The 23,044-nt window shown below is 39.2% G+C and overlaps 1 protein-coding gene across 2 annotated transcripts; it reads right to left on the bottom strand.

Annotated features, from left to right (window-relative positions):
• Positions 1-1,992: 1,992 nt before the first annotated feature.
• Positions 1,993-22,868, bottom strand: RPE65 (retinoid isomerohydrolase RPE65). Of its 2 annotated transcripts, XM_045895400.1 has the most exons (14): positions 22,813-22,868; positions 21,391-21,473; positions 19,581-19,731; positions 17,577-17,684; positions 17,333-17,474; positions 14,688-14,835; positions 13,391-13,472; positions 13,032-13,164; positions 12,785-12,924; positions 11,721-11,850; positions 3,979-4,093; positions 3,805-3,899; positions 3,375-3,486; positions 1,993-2,239 (listed from the first exon to the last, which is right to left on the bottom strand). In XM_045895400.1, the coding sequence occupies exons 1-14, from the start codon at positions 22,821-22,823 to the stop codon at positions 2,088-2,090; spliced, it is 1,602 nt and encodes a 533-aa protein (XP_045751356.1). In that variant the 5' UTR covers positions 22,824-22,868; the 3' UTR covers positions 1,993-2,087. The 2 variants fall into 2 exon arrangements, with proteins under 2 accessions (XP_045751356.1, XP_054368341.1); XM_054512366.1 differs by lacking the exon at positions 17,577-17,684 and having other exon boundaries at positions 2,088-2,239; positions 22,813-22,823.
• Positions 22,869-23,044: the final 176 nt, after the last annotated feature.

The raw sequence follows: 23,044 nt of genomic DNA, 5'->3' as shown, positions 1-23,044 counted from the left end.
GATGATAAAAATGGAAAAAACAGTGGTCTCAAATGACTTGTTATTTTTATTTTATTTTATTTTTTTTAAAGATTTTATTTATTTATTCGTGAGAGACAGAGCGAGAGAGAAAGGCAGAGGGAGAAGCAGGCTCCCAAGGAGCAGGGAGCCTGATGTGGGACTCAATCCCAGGACGCTGAGATCATGACCTGAGCCGAAGGCAGATGTTTAACCATCTGAGCCACCCAGGCGCCCGACTTGTTATTTTTATTTTATTTTAAAGATTTTATTTATTTATTAGAGAGAGAGAAGAGAGAGAGAGAGAGAGCACAAGCGGGGGTGAGGGATGGAAGGAGAGGGAGAAGCAGACTCTCTGCTTAGCAGGGATCCCGATGCGGGACTCGATCCCAGGACCCTGAGATCATGACCTGAGTCGAAGGCAGACACTTAACCAACTGCACCACCCAGGCGCCCCACAACTTGTTATTTTAAAAATAACTACTTAGCAACAGGTTTATTTGTCTTAATTCAATTGAATTTTTTCCTTAAAACAGATTTATTTGTTTGTAGATGAGCTGTGGTTCTCTAGATCCTCCAAATGGGTAGCTCTTAGTTCTTAGAAACTAAGTAGTTTCTTAGAAAGCAGGTTCCTTAATTTTTCAATCTGAATTTCCAAGTTAGTCCCTCTTGCCTGACTTAAACCTCCCTTATTCTAATTAAAAATTTTAAAACCCATCTTCCATTTTTGTCTTAAGAGGCAGGTCCTTAACCTTCTTGGCATAATATTAGCAATGACTATATAGAGAATTCCAATTTTGGTGAAATGGTTTTGGCAGGATGTTACTTTAGTTAGATCTGCCTCTCTTCTATCTTAACAAACACTGTGGTGAACTCTACAGAGCACAATGCTCACGATGGGATCCTGTAAAAGGAGGAGAGGTGGGCACACCAAATTGCAAGACTTGCTTCATGGAAAATGAATGAGGATAAGGCAAGGGAGTGATTGGCAAATATAGGAAGGAGCAGCTTTAGGAATTCTCCTAAATTGGGAGATTTTATTAAACGCAAAACTTGGTAATTATTCAGTAATTTATTTCCTGCATTTTTAAAAGAAATGGGTAAATAGCCTTCTTTGTGGAATTATGTTCATGTGCCGTGTCTAGAGACAAAAATTAACAGGCTGATGTTTATCTACAGTTACACATTCCATATTATTCTCTGGCATTTTCTTTTCTTTTGTGAAATTTCTAGTTCTAGCTAGGAACTAGCCACAATGAAACAATGATTACATTAAAATCCACAGGAGGGAAAAAGATGGAAAAGAGTAGTACCCAATCTTAATAGTAGTTCTACTTTTCTGTAATTTTAAATGTTCTTTGAGAAGTATGTTTCAATGAGTATTTATAATTTTAAAAAATGAGTGCATTTTATCTAAATAAAGAAATCAAAAGGATGCATCAAGTACCCTAGTCAGTCTGTCAATCTCCATTTTTTTGCAACATGTAGCAATAAGAGAATAATTTTAAAAATAAAAGTACTTAAATGTATTAATATCTGTTAAAGTTCATAAAGCTTGAGAATCTTGGAACAGTAATATACATACACACGTACTTACTACTAGGATTACTCTTAGATGATAGTCCCTGGTTTGTGAAAAAGTTTGGTCTGACATTTAGTAATTAAGCCTTTTTGCATGATACTGCCTTACCTCAACGAAGCCACATACAAATCAGGTGTAGAGAACTATGGCTTTTAAGTGTTAAAAAATAACTGGAGAAGATGGGTACCTAAAATATACTTTGACAATAGGAACAAAAAAGTTTAATAAATCCACATTCATTTTCTATTTGATTGCTAAATATATAAAGAGTTTTTAGTTATGGTCCGCCTGTCTCACAGAGAAAGTATGATTATCTAAATACGTGCTGCTTTTTTTTTTAAAGTAATTGCTTACTCAACTCTGTGCTTTCTGTAAAATATTGCAAAATTGTGTGCATCTGCAAGTTAAAACCATGTAATACAGCAGGCTAAAATTGAACAGAATTTGATTGCAGACCTGACTGTTTTTCTTGGTTTTGTCAATAGAAATATAATGTGCTAGAATGTGCTCAGGATTTTTTGAACAATCCATGAAAGGTGAGAGGGATGTTAATCTCCACTTCAGCCCTGGCAACTTCACTCAAGTCCTTGGCATTCAGAATCAGAAGATAAGCAGGCTTTTGTCCTGCCCCAGGGCTCACCACCACACTCAGAACTACACCTGTTAATCAAAAGTAAATAAGGCAATGTTAGATTAAAAGAAAAAAAAAAAAAGGCCTAGGACCATAGATTAAATGTCACTAAAAAAATATAGGAGGTATTATATTGAATAAAGAAAACCATATGACTTGGTATCTTGTTCTGACTCTTCCACCATCTGGCTGTGTCACCGCCCTGAAGGGATCTTTCAAACTCTTTATGTTCCCTAGACCATAAGCTCCAGGAAGGGAGTGACCATATCTGTCTTGTCCACTGTTGTATCTCAATAGCTACTACAATTACTAGGACATAGTAGGTGTTCATTAAATTCTTATTGATGAATGATCTGTGCTCTTGTCTGTAACATAAGATTTAACATAACCTACTGCAAAAAAAAAAGTGTTGTGACAATCAAATGAGAAATATATATAAAAAGACTTTGAAAACAATAAGGTATATTATTTCTGTACTCTCCAAGACGCAGCTAGAAGCTTACTTCCTTCCAACAAAATGAGAGCAAACCTTTTGCAGTTTTGCCTGGATGGGCTGTATATGTAAAATTGTTTAGCATGAAATGGCTCCATAATTCTTTACTTTACTCATTTCTCTGTGGTTTTCCATATTTTAATCCCAGAGAGTGTAATCTACCTTCCTGTCCCAGCTAATCAATAGTTAACAAAGACTGATGTTTTGTCATTGAGTCACTGTGTTATAGGCTGTAGCTCCAGCTTACTAAAAGAAGAAACCCAAAGCAGAGACACAAAGCCTCATTCTCATTCTCTTTGATCTGTTAGAATACTCAATTTGTCTCCTTTGAACTTTATCCTTTTTCAGAAATTTATCTAGGTCAGGAAAGGTAAAAACCTAGAATTCATGCTGTTCTTTCTTCATCCTTCCCTCTTTCATCTAGAGCAGACATTGATGTTCCATATGACACCAGATGGTGCTTCAACATTTTTCCATGAGTAATCAGTGAGATTGGCCACAAGATGAAACTTATTTTCTAATAAGTTTAAATTCTTCCATGCTGCATTAAATTCAGTAGTATTAAGGATCATATCTGAACATTAGGGAGTAATCACTGTGACTCCTAAGGCACTAGCGTATAGAACTCCAATAAAAAGAAAGTGTTCAGACACATCCATTGCTTTCATTACCATCATCTTCCTCCAAGGCATCTGGGTGAGAAACAAAGATGGGTTCTGACGGATATGAATCAGGCTCTTGCCATACCCATGTTTCTTTGGTTTTAACATTCAGCTTACAGAGCTGCTTGTGAGAAAGAAAAATCAATCAGTTAATCAGTTGAGGTGCTTTACTTGACTAGGATATGACTCAAACTACTTTTCTTTTTCTTTTTTCTTGTTTATTTATTTATTTGACAGAGAGAGAATGAGAGAGAAAGCACATGAGAGGGGGGAGGGTCAGAGGGAGAAGTAGACTCCCTGCCGAGCAGGGAGCCCGATGCGGGACTCGATCCGGGGACTCCAGGATCCTGACCTGAGCCAAAGGCAGTCGCTTAACCAACTGAGCCACCCAGGTGCCCTCAAAGTACTTTTCTAGTATTAGGTAAGATGGATTAATTACCCTGTCTGGAACAAAGTGATTCAAGCCAAGTCCATAGGCGTACGTGTAAGGTTTCCCACCATATTTCTGATAATTGATTTGAGGAAACTCGAATGCTACAAAATAGAGGACATGCTTAGGAAAACTCAGTTAATCTCTGAATGGAACAGTTTGTTCCCCTCTAAATCCTCTCACCTTGGCGAGGCCCTGCGAAGAGAACCTCAGGCTCCAGCCAGATGGTCTCGTCACTGCACAGAATTGCAGTGGCAGTTGTGTTGGGGAGTGTGACTAAGTTCTTGCCTGTGTCAGCCTAAGGAAAACGGATAAGAGACACCTCAGTGAGAAGGAAAGAAAAATCACGCAGCCATAAACGCAGTCTTCCTGAGTTTTGTGCCCTGCGTTCTTTGTTTCTTCTGTCAGTGCGCAGGAAGGAGCAGTGCAGAAAGCTGTGAAACGTAAGCCCAGTAACACAACTGGGAAAGTTGCCTGTGTCTGTGTTAGTCACTGGCTGCGAACTGCTGGGAATGTCGTGTAACCTCTATGCCCTCTAGGCCTTCACATCTCTACAATGAGATTGTCCTCAAAGAAGATGTAGGGCTCTGAGGAAGGGCCTCTGAGGACAAAAAATGTTTTTTGTTGTTGTTGTTGTTTGTGTGTTTGGGTTTTTTTTAGTAGAACAGCAAAAGACTTCAAACTCTATGGATTCATTTATAGTGTTTATCTCCTTTACAGTTAGGATATATTTTGATTTTGCTTGAAAAAAATCATACAGTTCTGTTGTCAAAAAGAAAAAAAATATACAGGAAAACTACTGGATCGGATGTTGTCTAAGATCTCTTGTCACCCCCTTATCCCTCCGGTCATGAGCGCTTTCTAAGAACACATTTATTTCTTAATACCTGTATCAAATACTTGAGTACATGTTTTGTGCTTGACTCTATTCTAGACATTTGGGATAATTCAGAGAATAGGGTTCCTGTCCTCGTGAAGCTTGAATTCTAGTTTGGGGACATAAACAATAAATATAATTAATAAAGTATATAATATATCATGAGTGCGGGGAGAAAAATAATACAGCAGAGTTAGGAGGATCAAAAGTGTGAAGTGTAGGTAAGTTATAATTTTAATAGGTGGTCAGGGTGGGCCTCCTTGAAAAGGTGACATCTGGGACAAAACTTGTAGGAGGTGAAGAAATCAACAGTACAGATATCTAGGGAAGAACATTTAAACAAAGAAAACAGTGCAAAGGCCTAAGGTTGGAGGATGCCAAATATACTTGATGAACATTAAAGAGACCAGTGTGGCTGCAGCTGACTGAGCCTGGGGAAGAGGAAGAGAGGAGGGTAGAGGGGAGATTATGTACAGCTTTATAGGTCCTTTTGAGGACTTGGTCTTTTACTCTGAGTGAGAGATGGGAAGCCACAGAATGATTTGGGGCAGAGGATTGACATGCTCTAATATTTAAAAGAATTGCTCTGTCTGTTCTCTTGAGACTACCCTTGGGAGTAGGGGGGATGCAAGAGTGGAATTGGGGACATCAGTTTGTCCAGTCAAAAGAAAAGAGAAGTCCAGACTAGGCTAGTAGCACTGGAGTCAGTGAGAAGTGGAAGGCAGAGCCATGAGGTTTTCCTGATAGATAGGCTATGGGGTAGGGAAGAGGCGTGAAATTAAGACAGAAGTCAAGGATGACTCCAAGGTATTTGGCCTGAGAATTAAAGGTTGGAGCTGTGGCAACAAAGGTGGGGGCTACTGCAGGTGGGGTAAATTTTTTTTGGTAGAGGAAGAGAAGAAATTTAGATTTCATCTTATTAAGCTTAAGAGGTCTATTGGACATCCGAATGGAGACGTGGAATTGGCAGTAGCATATATAAACCTTGAATTGAAAGGTAAGTTGAAAATGTAAATGTAGGCTGCTTTAAAGCATGAGTCTTTACAAAGGAAGTGAATGTACAAACAGAAGATAGAATGAAGGGCTGAGTTCTGGTGCCCTCCAACATTAAGGGGTCTATAAAAAAAAGAATGAGGATAGCTCAGGGGGGCAAGAAGAGTCAAGAGAAGGATTTTGTAAGAGGGCAAAATAATAGCATGATATGAATGACCCAGTGAAAAAGAAGGGAAAGTAATGATAAAGGAGAGGGGAGAGAATCACTTAAGGGATGTCCTTGAGTGGGTAAGGAAGGGAAAATGGGAAGGACTAGTTCTGGATGGGATGATAAATAATTCAGTACAAGTCCAGATGCTGGTGGGTGGGTAGATGTGGTGGCAGGAGTCTAACGTTCTTTTTTGATTTCTTTCATTTGTTTCAATAAAATAGGAAGCAGAGCCATCAGCTGAGTATGAGTGTGGAGGTGGGAGGTGTTAGAAGTTTGAAGAGAGGAGGGTGTGAAATACTTAACTAGCAAAGTGGGAGAGTAAATGAAGTTCAGAAATAAAGCAGTGAGGTTTGTGGTCATGTATTTAAAAATGAACCAATTAACATGATTGTGTGTTTTCAGCACTTAATTTCATCCTTAGAGATACAAGTGTAGAGTGGGTGGAGAGTTGAATTTAACTAGGTGGGGGGATTATGGTTTTGACAAATGAGTTCAATAAAGTAAGAAAGAGGCAAGAAAAGTGAGGCTCTATATAAGATTAAAAATGTTGACGATGGAATTTTAGTTAAGTAATGAGGAAAAGTAAGTTCTCAGGGGAGTGAGGTACGGTGAGAAGGTAGTAGGTTCAGTGGATTGGAGGTTTCTGGTGGGATTGCAGTAGGGCAAGTGATCTTGAAAGACGGGAGGCGGTAGTCAGAGCATATCATGCATGAAACTAAGATTATGGAAGAAGCATAGTCATAGGTAATGGCAGGGTCAAGTGTATGACTATGGGGAGTGAGTGGCTGACATAGAATGGAAGACAAGATCAGTGGAAGAGGTCAAGGAATTGAGAGGCCAGGTTGTTGGAAGAATCACCTATGATGTGTATATGGAAACGACCAAGAGTCAGTAGATCTGGGGAGTGTGACACTGAGCCAGGAAGGGGAAGTGAGTGAGTGGCAGTTCATAGACAACAACAGTAATGAGGGGTGTATATATGTACATATGTATATACCACTTAGCTATATAATTAGCCGAAATGAGATTAAAATTGGAATATTTTAAGAGTGGATAGAAGGAACAATGAATCTGGAAACAGAGAAGTGGAACAAAGAGAACACCTACCCCAACCCCAGATCAGGTGGCATAAGGGCTGTAGGAAGAGACTGGAGAGATCAGTGTCCTCAGGAGAGAGCCAGGTTTGTGTTTTTTGAAGATTTTATTTATTTATTTATTTGAGAGAGAAAGCGAGAGAGAGATAGCACAAGCAGAGGGGAGCAGGAGAAGCAGGCTCCCCGCTGAGCTTGGAGACCGACTTGGGGCTCCATTCCAGGACCCTGGGACCATGACCTGAGCCGAAGGCAGATGCTTAACTGACTGAGCCACCCAGGTGCCCCCAGGTTTTGGTTTAAAAAATAGAAGGTGAAAGGAACATTCTGAGAAGAGTATATAGAGGGGTTTTTTCTGGGGGAATTAAGAGGGAATAGTAGAAGATTCTTAGGATAGGCAAGGGATAGGAGGTAAGGAGCAAATACAGAAATGATGAGAATTTTATGAGATTTTGTGAAATGGAGCCTCAAGGCACTTTGTGGTATTTTGGGGAAGAAGAGATCAAATGCCTACGTCAGACATATTATTTATATACTTGTAAGTTTAAATTGATTATCTTCATTCTATCTTATTTTTTCTATTACTAAATTACATTTTTTATGTAAGAAATCTGTAACATTACTTTTGCTTTCCCCAACAAACTAGCTCCTCATTTCAACTCCCCACCCCCCCTTTTTTTATCAGATGCATTTTTCCTTTAACCCAAAATCTCATTTCTGAGGATCTAATCTATTCATATATCTGTGCATGTATGAAATGACATACATACAAAGTTACTCCTTATTACATTATTGGTAATAGCCAAAGATTGGAAATAATTCTGTTGTGCAGCAGTGAGGGACTTGGGTATGTTCACAGAAAGAATACTGTGCAGTTCAAAACAGCAAGATCTTTAGCATACATATTGTTAAATGAAGAAAGCAGGGCACAAAACAGTGGATATAGAAAGTTACTTTTTGTGTATGAGAATGGGAAATAATAATTATATATTTTCTTATATTTGCATAAACAAACCAAAGAAAAGGAAAGACATGAAAAGTTACACATAGGAAGTGAACGGGGATGGTATGGACTAGATACAGGAGGAGGGTGGAGTGAGATTTCCCACTTTGCATATAATTTTGATTTTTGACCATTTAAATGCACAGCCTATTCAAAAAAATATAAAGATATATTTTAAAGATACTACCATTATCTTAATTAGCAAACTGGAAACTTCACTAATCTTAGACCCTTTTCTCTCCTTAGTCCTTCCCTCAATCTCTTTCTTACCTCTCCTAATTTATGACCGATTTTTCCCTTCACTGCCAAATTTTTCAAAGTGTGGACTTACAGTAACTGCTCCCATATCCTCCCAGTTGCTCACCTTCAGTGCCTTGAATCCTGATTTCTGCCTCCCTTATCCTCATCCCTTGGAGATCACCAAATTTGGTGTTTGGCTTTTAGTCTTCATCCTTTTTAACTTGCCCATAGCACAGTGGGCACTGATAAAACCCTCTTGCCCTATCTTGTGTAGGATTGTCCTCTCTTAGCTCTAGCTAGGGCTCTTTGGTGACTTTCTCTCTCTCTCTTTCTCTCTCTCTTTCTTTTTTTTTTTTTAATTTTTTTAATTTTTATTTTTTTTTTTAAGATTTTATTTATTTATTTGAGACAGAGAGAATGAGAGACAGAGCATGAGAGGGAGGAGGGTCAGAGGGAGAAGCAGACTCCCCGCCGAGCAGGGAGCCCGATGCGGGACTCGATCCCGGGACTCCAGGATCATGACCTGAGCCGAAGGCAGTCGCTTAACCGACTGAGCCACCCAGGCGCCCCTCTCTCTCTTTCTGGTTCCTCTTTTTTTTTACTTTCTGTACATAAGACTTCCCAAACTTCTGTGCCTGGCCATCTTTTCTTCTCTTAGCATTTTCTGGGCTATCAAATTCTTCATTTTTAAAATAAGCAACTGTGTATGGTTTTTTTTTTTTTTTTAGAAAACTTATTCTAAAGTATGACTTTTCCCTGCTAGCAGTCTCATCTATCTATTCTTGTATGTTTGATCATCATTTCAACATCAGTAACTATTGACCCTGATTGGCCTCACAATGTCCTTCATTGACATATGAAAGCCTATGTGACATCTTTCATGAAAATGTTTTGATACTGATTTTGTTGTTGATGATGATAGGGGATATTTATTTAATATTTCCTTTGTGTCAAGGACATTATTTAATAATTAACATATATCAACTCATGTATCAGCCACAACAACCCTGTAAGATGGATACAGATAAGGAAAAGGAAATTTAAGAAGGTTAAATGTTTCTCCTCATAGATAGAGAGAAGGAAATTTAAGGTTAAATCACCCAGTTAGTAAGTGGCAGAGCTGAAACTCAAGCCTGGCTCTGTATGACTCGAAGTCAACCTCCCCACCCATTATCCTCCCCTTCCTCATAGTTCTGCAATTCATGTTTTTCTCCACAGCTGCTCTACCCATTATACTCCCTATTTCCAAAGGTATCACTTTGGACACATAGGCTTACAGGATCTCTATGATATTTTGCATGTCTAAGATTTAATTCATTCTGCTATTCAATCAAATGCAAGACCCTTTTAATTCTACCTATAGGAACTCTTATTTTTGTGTTTGCCTGTTCCTAGTACCACTACATTTTTCTCTCACCTGAGTGATTTTAATTGGCTTCTATCCCCGGGTCCTATCTCTGTCTTTTGTACACTTCCAGTATCACTTATGCACGACACAGACTTGTTTTAGAAAATCACGTTATTGGAAGCTGCAAATGACCCTAGTCATTACTTAGTCCAATTTTGTTAGGTTTCAGAGCTGGCAACTGAACTTAGAATGATTGAGTGACTTGCTTGGGGAAGCCAGACATTTAGTAGAAGAGAAAACCATGAAAGTCAGTCCACTTGGTACCCAGTCCACCAGCTCTGAATGTGGTTTTCTTCTGTTCAGAAACCTTCACTGCCAAATAAAGTACGACCTCTTGGCCTGGCCTTAAAGCTTTTGAAGAGTACAAGTCTGCTTTTTAAGCTTTTTTAAAATCCCCCCCCCCCATTTATTCCACTACTTATGCTTATGTTCTAAGGAATTGGATTGCAGTCAGTTCCCTCTGCTCTTCTGCCCCTCCCCACTTCTGTCTTTTTTCAAACTCTTCCTCCTGTCTTAAGTTGATCTGCTTCAGTTTCTTCTGCCAGAATATTGCAAATGACTGTGTTCCATGAATCTCTCCAAACAATTGTGACTTACTGTTCCATTCTCTGAATAGCCAAAGCAATTTATTCCTCCCTCCCACTACTTATCTCTTGCCAACATGTGTTATCATTACCGAATCACCTTCCTCCTTCCTACTACACTAGGTAATGAGTTCCAGAACAAGAGCGTATCCTATTGATGTACGCACTGAAGGAACTGGTACAATACCGTGTTACAGTGGTTAATTCACAACTATTGGGAGAGAGTGAAAGCAGGGTCTATGGTGACATTAGACATTTTTTCATCACTGAAGTTCTCTATTTCATAATTGGGTGGTCTTTCTTCAGGCAGTGATGACTACACATTTATGAAAATCTTTCCTTTTTCCTCTTTTCAGTTGTGAAGAGAGTGAGGTAAGGGATATTTAAATTAAATGATCTTATTTCCTTAATTTAAAGATGATTGTGATTTTCTCATTACTAGTAAAATAAGAGTTTACTAAAATCACTGGACTCATTCATTTGGTATTTTTGTGGGCACTCAGATAGGTACCAGAGATATGCTTCCCAAGGGCAAAGTTAGAGTGCTTAAAGCCCCATGCAATGTCATTCCAACCTTCTTTCCAGTCCCTCTGCCCAATGCCCATCTCTCCTCTGTCCTAATGTACCAGCTCCACCAACTACTTTATATATTTTTTTATATTAAGTTTTGCTCTTTTAAACCTCCCTGCCTTTGTAGAAGCTCATTTACCTAACTACCTAGTGCCCCACCTCAACTTCCTCCTCCTTTCTTATACTTTGTAGAGCTTACGAACTTGCTTAAGAGCAGTAGTGTCTGGTTCTAAATTGGGTTTATTTTCCACTATATTTGATCTAGTTTTGAGTACAATGTTTTATATTCCATGTAACTGCCTTACCCACTTCTGTGTGTATATCTCATATATACATAAATGATAGTGTATGCTCATGTATCTATTGTGAAAATTCTATTTGTCTTGATTTTGACTGGCATTCTATTACACAAAAACTAATTGATGTTAATCTAATATTCTAAAAAGACAGCCACTGAATACAAGGAAGAAAAAGTAGAAATAAAAAGATGACTGCCGAAGGCTATTAATGATGTTTGTCCTCTGTTGATATTTTTAGAAGGTTTGCAGAAAACCAAAATAATGGGCTGATTTCCCTAAAGGGGTACTTTTTAATGCTTCATTTCTTTAGAATTTCAAATTATTTAAATTAAATTATTTATATTATTGACAGAGGATCCTAGGACTCAGTGGTCTGCCCTATTCACTGAGGAAATGTATTTTGAAAGGGATTTGCAAATGAAAGAACAGTGCATCAAAACCTGGTTTTCATTTTGGCTCTGCTGCAGTTGGCTTTTGCTAAGTCATGTCACTCTTCTGAGCTCCAGTTTCCTCATTTGTTAAATGAGGGGAGTTGAATTAGTGTATTTTTAAAGTTCCTTCCAGCTCTGAAATTTCAAGATTTTATGTATAAACATAAGGCAGGAGAACAAATCCGGATATATCTGAAATCTGTGCAGAGGGCAGTTACCTTGTCAATATTCAGAGGAAGCACGTATCTCCTCACTTCAGGCTGGGGAGCCTTTCTGGCATTTTTTTTCAGCTCTTCCCAGTTCTTACGTAAATTGGCTAAATATAAGTAATTATAAACAAATTCAAATCTGCAAAAGTAAGAAGTCAGACATGAGCCCAGACAATTGCAAATAATTTCAGAGAGATGATCCATGCCTTTTAAAAGAACAAGTGCCTGCCTGTTCTGTATGGCTTTTTTTTTTTTTTTTTTTTTTAAGATTTATTTATTTATTTTAGAGAGAGAGAACAGGCAAGCAAGCACCGGGTAGGGGGTAGGGGCAGGGGGAAGGGCAGAGGGAGAGAGAGTCTTAAGCAGACTCTGTGCTGAGCATAAAGCTGAGGTTAGGCTCGATTCCACCAACCCTGAGATCAGGACCTGAACTGAAACCAAGGGTCGGACACTTAACCGACTGTGCCACCCAGGTGCCCCAACCTGCCTGTTTTTTTATTCTCCAACCCAGAAACTGCTAATGACCCAAGTATATTAGAGCCATTTCCTCCTGTCCATGCTGCATGAAAAACAAACAAACAAAACAAACAAACCTGCCTCACCAATATGTTTACATAAGAGCAGCTTTTGATACTTTCTGCTCTGTTTCTCCATCATCATTCTGTCTTTACGGGCTACTATCTTTTTAAGTGACTTGGTATTCTCAAGAAAGCGTGCCTCTTTCTTCCAAACCCAGAGTGGGTAGAGTTCAAGGCCCCCCAGGGGAACTTGTCAAGTTGCAGTGAGGTTAAATTTAAATTTACTTATCAGGTCATAGCACGTTTTATTTTCAGATCAGGTTCATAGACCTGATCAGTTTTCAATCATTAACCATGGTTTTGATGTTCAGTTTACGATTGCTTCTGATTACCTAGCCTCCCTACTGCTTTTTCAATTATATTCTGTGACTTAAGCACACTTCTTGCTTTTTTTAGCTGTACTTCAGATTTAACATTGAGAGCAGCATCTCTGAAAACGGCCCCTAATTTCTAGACATGACTGGGAGATGTAACATTATCCAGTGTCCTTCCTACCCTTTCCAGCAACAGAGATCCACAATCAGAAACTCATTGTCTTCATAAGTATTGATGTGATGGAAGAGATTAAAAGAAGAGGTCCTGTATTTATTATTGAGACATTTTCTTCTTTTTTTGTCAGCAATATGAAGCCAAACCTTGAAAAGTGAGGAGAAAATTTGATGCATTTAAAAAGGAAAACAGATATACATTATGAAATGCCTTCTTTGGAATCATAAACTTGACAAGTAAATGCACAACTTACCCCCATGGTTTCATTGGATTCAAAACAATCTATGTAGTTGGCTCCCCAAAGACTCCATGAAGAAAGGAACTTGAACAGGTTAATTTTGACTGGCGTCTCCACAAAAACAATATAGTTGGGAGTCAAACCAAAACTGTTTAGAAATGCAAATAGACTTGTGAATGGGAAGGGCTGATTCTCAAACCACAAAGAAATATGTGCACATGAGGTATGAATCAACAGTGCCTACATGAGATTAATTACATTTAAATTTAGGTTTCTGCAAGAAAATGTCGTGATCAGGATTGGTATCAAAGGTAGGCAAAGCAGATCTTTAAACTTGAGTTTTCCTGAAGATTCATAGCAGGCCTTCAAGTTACCTATGGACGTAAGATGGCTTGAATCGGTCACTGCAGGGGAATTGTACAACGACCTCTGACTTGCTTATTGGATCTTCCTTGTCTGAAATAAAGCGGTTTTAAAAGGCTTTGGAAAAGCCTTTTTTCCCCTTTTTTAATACAAAGCATTTAGAACAGCTCATGCAAGTAAAGAAATACATTTTCAGATCTTGATTTTTTTTAGGGCTTATTTTCCTTTTCTTGGTCATTGGCATTTCTTAGGGAAATTTCATGTGGAGCTACAGTCACCCAGGAAAATCCAAACAGCAGCAGATTTGGAAATGTGTGCTCAGTGTTGTGGCAGGCAGAGGACCGTGGGGTCCCATCTTAACAACTGGAGGTGGTAGGTGCTAAGTCAGTGAGTAAGGCAAAAGTGTAGTATGGTCAAAATGCCTTTCGTAATCTCTTAAGTGACCTGCAAAGTATAGTGTATGTGGGTTTGTCTCATTAGTTCTGTACAGTAATTCTTAAGCACAGTAAAGTTTGTTTCCTACTATGTTAGTGGTCTTCAAACCTTAGTGTGCCTCAGAATCACATAAAGAGCCCCTTAAAAGTGTAATCGTGGGCTCACACCCAGAATTCCTCCTTCAGTCAACCACAGATGGGGCTCTGGATTTCTAGCGGCTTCCCCAAGTGATGCTGCTGGTCCAGGGACTACACCTTGAGATCCATGCTATGCAATGCTAAAATATATATATATAAGTCTATATATATTCAATCTATATATATTCAAATAATTCTGTCACCAAGATGGTTATCAAACTTCTGGCAGTGAATGGAGGATAAATGGAGAATTCTAAAGAGTGCTCTCTTTTCTGTTTTAGTATTATTTCTCTATAATATTAATATGAGTTAATAGATTTATTTGTGGCTTTGGGAATTAAACACACACAGAATACTTTGTACCCTCTCATGTTTCTGTGTGTGCTATGATGCATATGCATATGTTTGTTTAAAATTTTAATTTTGCCTGGAACATGAATAAGGGCTCAGTAAGTATTTCCTGAATTTGAATCTAACTCTTATATGATCAAATACTCATATATGCTACATTTTTGAAACATTGTAGAATACGATTTGGCCACTTGCTTTCTATATTTTCAAGTCGTCATTTTCTGCTATGGTGCTTCTGGGCATTGGTCCCTGGTAGGGCAATCTGAAAGTAATTTAACTGTGCATCTGTAGTGTGATCCTGATATTCTGATCTGGTATCCCATTTCCAGGAATTTTCTCACAATATAGATACTTGTTTTAAGAAGAGTCAAATTGGTAAACTGACCTGCTTGTAGTGGAGGGATCTTTACAATATTGTAGGCAATTGAAAAATTTTTCCCAAAGCAATTACCAATGTTGTAAACAGTTCCATCACTTTCAATATGGGGGTGAGCAGTGGCTCCATTGATAGAGACATAGTTGCAAAGATCAACCTATGGAAGGAGAGCAGATGTCATCCATGTAAAGAGAAACACTGTTTTACCCCTTGGTCTCTAGGTCTGACCTTACTGCTACCACTTGTCTCCTCACCCAAAATGCATTTTCTCTTTCTTTCCATCTTTCTGGGTTCTACCCTCTTTCAAGTCTGCCTGAATTCCTCTTTTCAGTGCACAGCTCTCCTCTGACCCTCATGCTGAGCCCCAAACCTCTGAAATCTTGGAGATCTTCCTGACTGTGTTCTTCATTGTATACCATACACTGCTCTGGTTAGTTACTTTCCTTTTGCACATGCAGATTGTCCTCAAATGGATAATGTGAATCCTGGGATTTCTTTATATCCCCCCTATTGTATTAGATGAATTGTGTGAAATTGCTGAGATATACAATAATTTTTATTTTACAAAAATGGCCATTTTGTATAGTATAACCTAAATACCACATCCAGTGGCTTGCACAGAGTATAAATTTGGAACTGAAAGAAACCCCAGGATTCTATTTCGTACAGAGTCAACCTAAATAGACTTCAGGAGAACCATGAATCTCCTAGAATTAAATGCAAATGTTTTTGGAGAAAAGATTTAGTGCTTTAATTCAATTTGGAGTCTCATAAGAAATTCAGAATCACAAATCTAACATAAATCTCTCTGTGTACAGAAAGAGAAATTGAGGTCTAAGAGAGGTCAAGTGATTTTTTTTAAGGATACAGAGCCACACACTGGCAAAATCAGCACTAGAATTTCTACCGTGACTTGCTCAGTACAGATTTATTGAATGAATAATTGATGGGGTATATATTTAACCAAAATTCTTTTTATTTGATTAGGAGAATATTTTTATAGGGAGTTTTTAGTATTCTTATTTAAATAATAAGTAAGACATTCATTCATTCGATCATTCATCAAGTACTCACTGAACTTCTATTATTACTATGCCAGGGTCAAGAATTCAGTCTAGACTTGTGCTGCCCAAAATGGTAGTAGCCACACGTAATTTAATGTGGATTGATTTTGATTAGATAAAATTTTAAATTTCCTCAGTCACATTAGCCACATTTCAGGTACTCAGTAGCACTTGGAGAATGCACATATAGAACACTGCCATCATTGTAGAAAGTTCTATTTTATAGTACTGTTAGACCAATAAGCTGGTATATAATATAGTGCATTGCTGGTAAATGCAAAATGGTATCTGTAGAGAAGGGTCATCTAACCCAGACTGGGAGATTAGGCCAGGCTTCCCAAGGGCAATGACTCCAACTAATGCTTGAAAGACAAGTAAAAGTTAGCCAGGTGGAGAAGGATGACAGGTGTTTCAGGGAGTGGGAACCCTAACGTACAAGCATTGAACTGTGAAATAGCAGGTGCTGTTTGGGGATTACTAGTCTGTAATCTGTGAAAGGCATGCACGGAGGAGGAGAAATAAGAACCAGTCAGCCACAATGCCCTGTTTGGACTTTATCTTGGGAACTGTGGGTGCCTCAGATAGAGTAACACATTTATACTTGTATTTTAGAAAAATTGCTTCTACTGAATTAGGGAAGTTGTATTTAAGAGATTCAGGCTGGAGGCAAAGGCACTGATTAGGAGGCTATTTTAGTAATAGTAATAAAAAAAATCACGTTTTAAAACTATATTTTTATATGAAGTCAAGGCACACTGATGCAATGAAACTTGACCCCCATTAAAGGCTATTTTGGAGCCGTACGTGAACTTTACGTTTGCAATTTTAGTACCATAGCAATTTGAGTACAGATTCACTCATCAGAGTTAAATGAATGGTTTAGAATTCAGTTTCAGTTCTTCTCCAAATTATCTAACACATACTCTTATATGATTACAAACATACATCAAAAACAAGAAAGAGCTATGGAAGAGGATATGTTAAGCCTTAGTAAATAGTCTGCTAAGAATTATAAATTAGCTAGTGACATTGAGACCTAGGGTTGGGACTATTTTTCCTTTCTATTTCTACTACACTGAATTTCTAGTTCTGGTTCTTAAATTCCACCTAACTTGTCTCCTAGCTATCCCTTATCTCTTTTGTTCTCCCATATAGTTTATGCATGCCTTCCAGGTTGAATATCCTAAAGCACAGCTCTGCTTATACCATTTCTCCAAGCAAAAACTTCCAGTAGCTTCCCATTAGCTAAACAACTTATTCCAAGTTTTTGTCTTACCCAGGTTGTCTTACCTATTGATATATCCTTTGCACCTAGTATAAATTTTGATACATGGAAGGGACTCAGTTTGTGTCACAAATGAATAAATGAATATGTTAGGCATTTTATAAGGTTTTCCTCCAACCCATATAATAAGTGTTTAAAATTGATGAAGAAACAAAGTTTGCCCTGTGTCACATAGCTAGTCGTTGATAACAAAGCAAGGAGGTGAAAATCTATCTGGCTCTCATGTTCTTTCCCCCAAATTGCAGTTAATTCTAAACTGCAAATTCTAACTTCTTAAGCAATGTTGCCTGAGCATTGTGTCCTACCTGCTTAATTGTCTCCAAGGTCTCGGGATTAATCTTTGTAATGAAGTTGGTCTCTGTGCAGGCATAGTAATCTTCCCCTACTGGGTAGACGTTAACGAGGGCATTGTCAGTGACCTCCACTCCTCGAAAGTAAGAAAAAAACCTGCAGAAGCAAATGGATTTCTCAGTCCAGTAACTTTCAAGCCGTGAGAGAAAAGGGCTAATGTAAAATGTCTTTAATAACATGCAGGCAAGTTTCAGTAACCTGGAAAATATATTCTTGCAGGGATCTGGGAAAGCACAGGTGCCAAATTCCGTCATGACGATTCTTTTCTCAGTCATTGCCCGGACATAAGCATCAGTGCGGATGAACCTGAAGGACATGGAGACATGGGAAAGGGTCATAGGCAGGGGCAATCAGTGTGGTCCATATGGAGCTGAGAATGGTCATTCCGTGTGTCCTTAACAAGTTGGAACCATAAATCCACAACATGAAAAATGAGGAGTATTGTCAGGTCACTTTCTCAGAGCAACTAAGAGAGAAAGAGACAATGTGCTATGAGCTTAAATTTATGTCTTATAAACCTCACAGTGACAGATGAGGAAATTGAAGCTCATGGCTTGGACTTGTCGTGTCCAGCTGAGAAGTTAAGCCGTTGGCATATGTGATGGAGCTGGGTTAGAACTCAAGTCGGCCAGGGCCAGGAAACGTGCATTTCTCCATATCACACTATGCAGCCTCCATGGGTCGTTCACATAGGACCTCTGACTTCCTGTAGCCTATAACATACCAACCTAACACTGAATGGAGAAATACAGAACATGGTGTGCTGAATTATATTCCTTTCAATCTCCCTTATGTCGCTCTTGTTTTTTTTCTTCGATTTAAAAATTTATTTTGCTAGTTTTAAAAGTAAGTGTTCTTGAATCCAGTATCTTGCACAGACAACTCCGCAACCATATCCCATACGTTGCCTAGGATTTCTCATGTGGAAAGCCAATTAAAATCTGATTTTGCATTTCTTCCAATGCATATAATAAAGTTTAAAATTTCATGAATGAAGAAACAAAGTCGAGAAGAGGAAAAAGTGCCAAGGTCTTTAGGGGGCATATGAAAGCTTCGTCTGACTTCTTAGCTAAATTTGAGCTTGACCTGATCTATTTCTCTTCTATTACAGTCTGAGTTATCCTGACTATGGCAAGCCTTCATTTGCTCTTCCTTTTGGTGTCTCTTCAGAATTCCTGATACCTGTGGTGATCAACAAAGCCTCTAACAGGTCTGAATATTAAAGCAAAAGCAATTTATTGTGGTGTTAATGGATACTTGGAGTGAAGGCCTAGGCCTTGGAGCCTTTTCACAACAATCTTCCGTTCTTAGAAAACTTCTTAATAATACATTATATGTTAAAAAAAAAAAAAAGAAGAAAATAAGAAGGGAAAAATGAAGTGGGGTGGGAATCGGAGGGGGAGACGAACCATGAGAGACTATGGACTCTGAGAAACAAACCGAGGGTGGTTCTAGAGGGGAGGGGGGTGGGGGGATGGGTTAGCCTGGTGATGGGTATTAAGGGGGGCATGTACTGAATGGAGCACTGGGTGTTATACACAAACAATGAATCATGGAACACTACATCAAAAACTAATGATCTACTGTATGGTGACTAACATAACATATTAAAATAAAATTTAAAAAAAAGGAAAAAAAGTTTTGAATAGTGATAAAAAAAGAAAAAAGGAAACATCTTTCTTGTATCATTATGACATAATTTGGTCCTTCCCCCTCTGTGCCACCCCTCCCTCCTACCCAGGGGCCTTTCTGATTATTAAAAAAAAAAAAAAAAAAAAAAAAGAGTCAAGAGAACCAGTGGTCTAATAATTATAACAATAACTATAATAATAGCAACTTATTACTGCATGCTTCCCAGGTACTTCATTTAATCCTTGCAATGAACCCTGAAGTAGAATTTTAGAGATGACAAAACCAAGAATTAGAGATTAACATCTTGCCAAAGGTTGCCCATTTAGGCAAGTGGTGTCTGGTAGATGTAGAATTTGAAGCTAGCCTGTTGGGCCTGGAAGCCCTAGTCCTTAGATTCTTCTTTATCATCACACAGCCCCCAGGTATCTATGCAAATGTCCTGGGCCAGTGGATTCTGAGAGGAACCAAATCTAGAAGTTGCCTCTTGGTTTTAAGAGGTTAAGAAGCACATAGGAGGAGGAGCTAAGCTAGGCCCCACCCCTAGGAGGAGTGGGACCTGGCATTCTTTACCTTCTATGATATGTGACATGTCCTTCTTTAAAGTCAAACTTGTGCAGGAGGGCTTGCCCATCAAACAGGTGGTAAAATGGTTCAGATCCAACTTCAAACAGTCCTGGTCCACATCGAAGGAGACTGCCAGTGAGCCAGAGGGGGATCCTGCCTGTGATGAAGGTGAGACATACAACATTGTTTCTTACCCCTGCCCTTTGCTGGGCTCATCCCTGGCAAGCGGTGGTGATTATATTAGCAGCTCAGTTGGGCAGACTTTTTGTAAAGCTGATAATGATTTTCATTCCCAGCTCTCACCCTGGGTGGCCCTTAAAAATGCTTGCTGACTTGACTCCCCTTTCGCTAGGAGACCAAATGGTGGGAAACATTGCCATGCCTGGGTTTGGATAAACGGTGGGACGAAGACAAGGAAAAGCACCTAGGGACTCTGGAGGATATGGGAGGACAATGGGACCCTGCACCTAACAGATTTCCCCAGATACCAACACATTTGCCTTTTTACCATCTCACTTTTAAGAAGAATTTCAAATTTCTTGATGTATTTTGATGGAGTGAGGGGTAGGAAGGGTGGATTAGGAAAAGGGATCAAAACACTAAAAAAAGGTGTTTCTATGAAAGAAGCCATCTAAATGGCAACAAGAATACTGGCTTTTTAAAACCTATTCCTTTGAGGGTATGGGCTACTGTCCAGATGAGTAAACTCCTGAAGGAAAAATTGCACAGGGCTCGCTGTCAGAGACCTGGATTCTGGTTCAGGATTTGCCATGTGCTATCTCTGGGGTCAGTGTCCTCATCTGCAGAATGAGGGGTACACAACAAAGGCCATAAAGCCTTTCAGTTTAAACAGTTAGGTCTGTGCCCTTGTATCCTTTGGAAGGTGCAGTGTTTGCTTAATCCTTACAAATTTTTTTTAAACAAATGGATTATTTCCTGCAGTTCCATTTCAGCAGCCTGCTTCATAAGAATGTATAATTCTGATAAAACCTTTAAGAAGGCATGACTTAATTAATGACACAACATAAATTTGATTGCTAGAACCTAAATTGTTAGCATCAGAATCTAGCTGAGAAAGAATGTTTAGCTCCTCCCTTTTATTTTACAGAAGAGGAAATGGGAGGAAGGAGACTTGCCATGTCCAAGCAAGGATGCTGTATGGGTCATGTGATGTCTTTGGATAATGCTAACAATAGTAATAATAAACAACCACTTGTTGGCTGCTTTATTTTGGACACTAGGTGAATCTTTCAGTTATCTTACTCAATCTCCACAATATCCCCATGAGGGAAAGTTTGGTTTTTGATAGGTGAGGGAACTGAAACTCAGAAGGTTTAAGTAACTTGTAAGATTCCCAGCTAGTAAAATAATGGAGCTGCAATTAGCTGCAATTAGCACCACATTGTCTGACTCCAGAAGCAATACAACAGGCATGAACCTACCACCCTTTATTGTAATATTTCCAGATGCTTGTCACGTGGTCCTCACTTATCCAGACACTGGAATGGATAATGGAACAGACATTTCTAGGAAACTATGTGCCAGGGACTGAGTTGGGCACTGACAGTTTAAAGATGACAAAAGATGTAGTCCCAGTCCTTAAGGAATTCTAGTTAGACAGCGTGTTTCTCCATTAGGGAAATAAAAGGTAAATGAGAGGACATGGGTTTCTGGCAGAAAAGGCCCACACCTCCAGATTCCCCTCTCTGGAGCCCACAGGGGGAACCACCACTGGGAGATGCCAATGAATAAAAAGCCAGAGAAGAGGGATCTTGACAAAAATAGAGAAGATGGTTTCAAGACTGGTGAGACCAACCTGTAACGTGAGCTGTGAGCGGTGAGGACAGTTCCTCCACAGTTTCAAACAGTTTCTTGTAACCACCAGCAGGATGTTCAACTCTGAAAAGGTGGAATAATCGGGAAGAAGCCCACGTTGATACTCAGAGAAGTCCCCTGAGACAGAGGCAGAGCTCCAGGAGAAAAAGCATTCTCTGGTTCAATGTCAGAGCACCACTGCCAGTCTAGCCTTTGCTTGGGGGTCACAGAAGTGTCCTCAGGATTCCTAGTGGGGGGGTGGGTGCTGGGTCAGTGCTCTACTTTTGATGTCAGGGGAAATGACCTCCCTTTTATTTATTTTTTTCTCTCTCTTTTTTTGAAATTTTATTTTATTATGTTATGTTAGTCACCATACAATACATCATTAGTTTTAGATGTAGTGTTCCATGATTAATTGTTTTTGTATAATACCCAGTGCTCCATGCAAAACGTGCCCTCCTTAATACCCATCACTGGGCTCATCCATCCCCCCAGCCCCTCCCCTCTAAAACCCTCAGTTTGTTTCCCGGAGTCCATAGTCTCTCATAGTTTGTCTCCCCTTCCAATTTCCCCCTTTTAATGTCACAGTGGACTTTTATTCTGCCCTCTGCAGTCTTCCCACATTTCTGACGACAAATCAACTAATCCTGCTGCTATCACTTGTCTTCCCCCAGAATTACCCCGTCCTGTCGCTACTCTAAGTGCACTGAATCATTGATTCTCTTGCCTTATCCCTCTCCCTCCAAGAGTTGGGAGATGACAGCTTTTTGGGTCAGTAACTCACTCTTTGTTATTCACCCATATTATACCATCATCTCTTCCTATCATCCTATTTCTTCACCAATCTCCAAGAGCTACGGTTCTCTTTAAAAATAGTCTGACTAGGAGATTCAGGTTTCATATTTTTATTTGTTTCTTACCTCCTCACTTTGGCTTCATTTTATAACTTCTTAGAGTGGGGACTCTGACCAGACTCCCTAATTATGATAGCTATCTTTTATTAAGCACTTACTATGTGCCACACACCATAAGGAGAATTTTGTATGCTCTTAGCTCATTTAAATGTCACAATACCACAATCGGGAAAATATGGCTCTTATGCTCATTCGATATCTAGAAAATCATAGACTATGAAAGGCTAAGTCCAAATCACACTGCTAGGAAATGGCTGCAACCTAGGCCTGCCTCATCACAATCGTCATGCTCACGACTGTTTCCAAGGCCCATTCACAAAAATCCCACAGTAATTTAGACTGCAATTCTAGATATTTGCTTCAATATATAAATAGGAAGAAATTCTCCCCTTCAAGATCCGAGGCGGCCTCCCATAAGCAGGCCATCAATCCTCTTCAGGACCTCTTGAAATAGCCCATTTACCATCGACCCACTAGGGCATTTAAAAACACCTCCCGGAGATACTTACTGGATGGACATTTTCTCTCAGTGGAGGATTGAGAGTTCTGGCACCAAGTGCAGAATGAGGAAGCAAGTCCTCAACCAGGGGCTTTATATGCCTTCTAAGTCTCTCTGAAAGGAATTAGGGCTTTCCCACCCCCTCAGCTGAGAGAAGGGGAACAGAAGTGGCTTTCAGCACTCAGATCCTCCTGATGCTTGAGCATTATTTGGGTTTGCTGTTCCCATAACAGCTTTTTGGC

The sequence above is a fragment of the Mirounga angustirostris genome, unplaced genomic scaffold (assembly GCF_029215605.1).
Source record: "Mirounga angustirostris isolate CCGP_5_RB_7025 unplaced genomic scaffold, mMirAng1.0.hap1 SCAF_4, whole genome shotgun sequence".
Classification (NCBI taxonomy): Eukaryota; Metazoa; Chordata; class Mammalia; order Carnivora; family Phocidae; genus Mirounga; species Mirounga angustirostris.
This window is presented reverse-complemented; position numbering and strand designations above follow the sequence as displayed.

What these genes read in the sequence shown, in the direction of transcription:
- RPE65 (XM_045895400.1), bottom strand. An exon ending in GATCCCTCCACTACAAGCAG is followed by an intron (nt 13,473 to 14,687) that starts GTCAGTTTACCA and finishes GCTTTATTTCAG; the next exon opens with ACAAGGAAGATCCAATAAGC. An exon ending in AATCCAATGAAACCATGGGG is followed by an intron (nt 12,925 to 13,031) that starts GTAAGTTGTGCA and finishes TCACTTTTCAAG; the next exon opens with GTTTGGCTTCATATTGCTGA.